This window comes from Gekko japonicus, unplaced genomic scaffold, assembly GCF_001447785.1.
Source record: "Gekko japonicus isolate JY-2015 unplaced genomic scaffold, Gekko_japonicus_V1.1 scaffold1847, whole genome shotgun sequence".
Lineage (NCBI taxonomy): Eukaryota > Metazoa > Chordata > Lepidosauria > Squamata > Gekkonidae > Gekko > Gekko japonicus.
Window position 1 is genome coordinate 20,814 of NW_015163144.1, and position 3,419 is coordinate 24,232.

General features: G+C 38.5%; 1 protein-coding gene across 1 annotated transcript in view; it reads left to right on the forward strand.

The window, feature by feature from the left end:
- The window catches only part of PTPN4 (protein tyrosine phosphatase, non-receptor type 4), a gene marked incomplete at its 5' end in the record, with an annotated part of 66,259 nt that overhangs the window by 11,799 nt on the left and 51,041 nt on the right, over positions 1–3,419 (forward strand). The window contains one exon of the mRNA XM_015406991.1: positions 1,793–1,959. Coding sequence (XP_015262477.1) covers positions 1,793–1,959 — 167 coding nt within the window. The remainder of the gene's footprint in view (positions 1–1,792; positions 1,960–3,419) is intronic.

Here is a 3,419-nt window from a genome sequence, read left to right on the forward strand (position 1 = left end):
GGAAAGGCTTTAGCTTCTGTACCCTCCTTGTAAGCCTTCTGGGAACATCTGGTTGACTACTGTGTAAGACATAGTGCTGGAACAGATGGAACATTGATCTGATCTCGCACGACTCCTCCTAAACTAAAGACTCGTATGCTTTTTATGCAAGTGTTCTAACTCTTTCATTGTTTTGGTTGCCCTTTTCCAGCTATTCAGTGCTTTTTTTTTTTGAAGCCAGAATTATACACAGTATTCAAACTTGCAGCCCCACTGCTGTTCTATATAAAACCATAAGTCAAATATCACCAGTCGCAGTGCAGATCCATTGGCAAATCCACTGTTTACTTGCTTCCATTCAACAGCCAATTTGAGTGAATAGGGCCTATGTTCTTGTCAGTTGGTCATTCTAATAAAGAATTTATTATTTATTCCAATGTAATCATGCTTTTCTTCTCTGAAACTTTTCAAAAGGCCTAATTATAGCAGTAGTTGTTTGCAACTGGAGCACAGTAACACTCTGCTTGTTGGCCTCCTCTAGCATTCTCCTTCATGCCATCATAAGAGTTTGGCTTTACTTTATCCAGGGGTGAGAGGGTTAATCAAGGTCAGATAATAGTTTTTCACTAGAATGCATGCTGTGATCCATTGCCCTCTATGCATTTCCTGTCTGGATACAACATGTGCTATACACATATGTGCCAGACAGTGTTTGCTGAAAACAAACACATTTTGTTAGCAGTGCTTGGAACAAAAATGAAACTGTAAAAAGTGTGGAGGAGGAAATTATGGCTTCCATTAAATTTTACATTTCAGGGTCTTTTATTTAAACTAATACTGTATTCAACACACTTAGTTTGGCTAGTTAAATCAAAATACCTACAATAATTTATTTTCTCTGACTGAGATGCAGAGGAAAAGGTGAACTCAAAATACATAAATTAACACAAATAATTGGATGGAGAAACCTTTTGCTAATTGATTAAAGTGGAGCAATTTCAAGTGCCCTGATTCTTTTTCCTTTATGTTACAACCTCTCTATTGCCTTTGGTAAACCAAAATAGTCAGTAAACATAGCTGTTTGCTGACAGTATTTCAACACACATGCTTATTCATAAATTAGTCAGTAAAATTTAAGTATGTGTTTAATCATGGATGTAGGGTAACTGCTTAAAGTGATAATTGGCAAGAAAGTTTTCTGTTGCATGGTAGCTCAAAAGCAAGACAAAAAATACGTGATGTGTACTTCCTTAGGAGGAAGTGGCATTGTCCATACTATTGGACTATATGAGTTCTTTTCATTGGCACACATTCCTCAGCTGGATAAAATCATTCCATAAAAACCTGGACCCCCTTTTACTGTGTGTGGGGGTCTTAGTTCTTACACCCTTGGTATTTGTGGAGTCATAGGTCAACATCATATAACTATTATCTGTAGCGAGATAACACTTTCTCAACTATTTTGAGGATTTATCTTATATAGAATGTTTCTATTTTCACAGAGCACAGTTGAAAATCCATGTTACTTAATAGCAGTGATTAATGTTGATTCATCCTCAATCTTGCCTTCAGTGGTTGCAGCATTGACCTTTTTATGCCATGCTCTGAAGCTACAGTCACCGTAAACAATAGCTAAGAAGTAGAATATTTTAAAAATAAATACTGCAAAGATCTCTTCGTAAAAGAGAAATCTTTATTTCCCCCCCAGAAAGCTTAACTATGATTGTGTCATGAAGAATATTCAATGCTGCAGCAATCTAAACTTGTGTAGAAATGGACCCTTTCTCAGTAATTATATTATGGTTTATTGTAGCTGTTTATGATGTAGTAGAAGAGAAGCTGGAGAGTGAACCTGACTTCCAGTACATCCCTGAGAAGTCCCCACTAAATGGCATCCACCAAGATGACAATGCTCTGAGAGAATCGATGTTCCAGCTAGCTGAAGGGCTCATCACTGGAACTGTTCTGGCTCAGTTTGATGTAAGTGAAATTCTTCCTGGACATTGTGTTCATCTCCATGCTCTTCTTAGATGAGAATCTTTTACCTTAAGGCTTAGATCAATATATAACTATATCTGCAAAATTGCTTTAAACAGGGTGAGCAAAATAAAGCAGACAGTTGACATACTTTATTTTCACGTACCCAAAACATTTATAAGCTGTGGTATTATAGTGACCTAAGGGAGTAGTTGTCCCTCAGTCAGTTGTTGGGAAAGGTGCTTGGCGAAAAAGGTGTTCTCTCTCTGAGACAGAGGACATCTTGGATGATTCCCACCATCCTATCAGGGAGAGACAGGAACCAAATCTTTCTTCCTCTTCCTGTGGAGTGGGAATGCCTCCTTTTCAGTTCTTTTCCTGCTTCTACAGGCAGAGGTCGTTGTAGGCTTTGCCTCCAACCCTTGAGTTAGCTACTTTCACTTTTCCTGCTCTTTTTTACCCTTTCTGCTTGTGTTCTGCTACCAAAATTTCCTCTTCCATTTGTCTCTACCTTCTGTCCTTTAGAGGGAGTTTAGCGGCAGCCGTAACGGCCTTTGGAAATAGCTGCGGAGCCCCTCTCTCTCTCTCTCTTTTTCTCCATGCGATTGCACCATGCCAGGAAGATCAGCAGACAGCTTTCTCTCTGAGTTGGAGAATGACGCCATCATTATGGAGCTGGCATGTGGGGGTCTTAGTTCTTACACCCTTGGCATTTGTGGAGTCATAGGTCAACATCATTTAACTATTATCTGTAGCGAGAGAACACTTTCTCAACTATTTTGGGGATTTATCTTATATAGAATGTTTCTGTTTTCACAGAGCACAGTTGAAAATCAATGTTACTTAATAGCAGTGGTTAATGTTGATTCATCCTCAATCTTGCCTTCAGTGGTTGCAGCATTGACCTTTTTATGCCATGCTCTGAAGCTACAGTCACCGTAAACAATAGCTAAGAAGTAGAATATTTTAAAAATAAATACTGCAAAGATCTCTTCGTAAAAGAGAAATCTTTATTTCCCCCCCAGAAAGCTTAACTATGATTGTGTCATGAAGAATATTCAATGCTGCAGCAATCTAAACTTGTGTAGAAATGGACCCTTTCTCAGTAATTTTATTATGGTTTATTGTAGCTGTTTATGATGTAGTAGAAGAGAAGCTGGAGAGTGAACCTGACTTCCAGTACATCCCTGAGAAGTCCCCACTAAATGGTATCCACCAAGATGACAATGCTCTGAGAGAATCGATGTTCCAGCTAGCTGAAGGGCTCATCACTGGAACTGTTCTGGCTCAGTTTGATGTAAGTGAAATGCTTCCTGGACATTGTGTTCATCTCCATGCTCTTCTTAGATGAGAATCTTTTACCTTAAGGCTTAGATCAATATATAACTATATCTGCAAAATTGCTTTAAACAGGGTGAGCAAAATAAAGCAGACAGTTGACATACTTTATTTTCACGTACCCA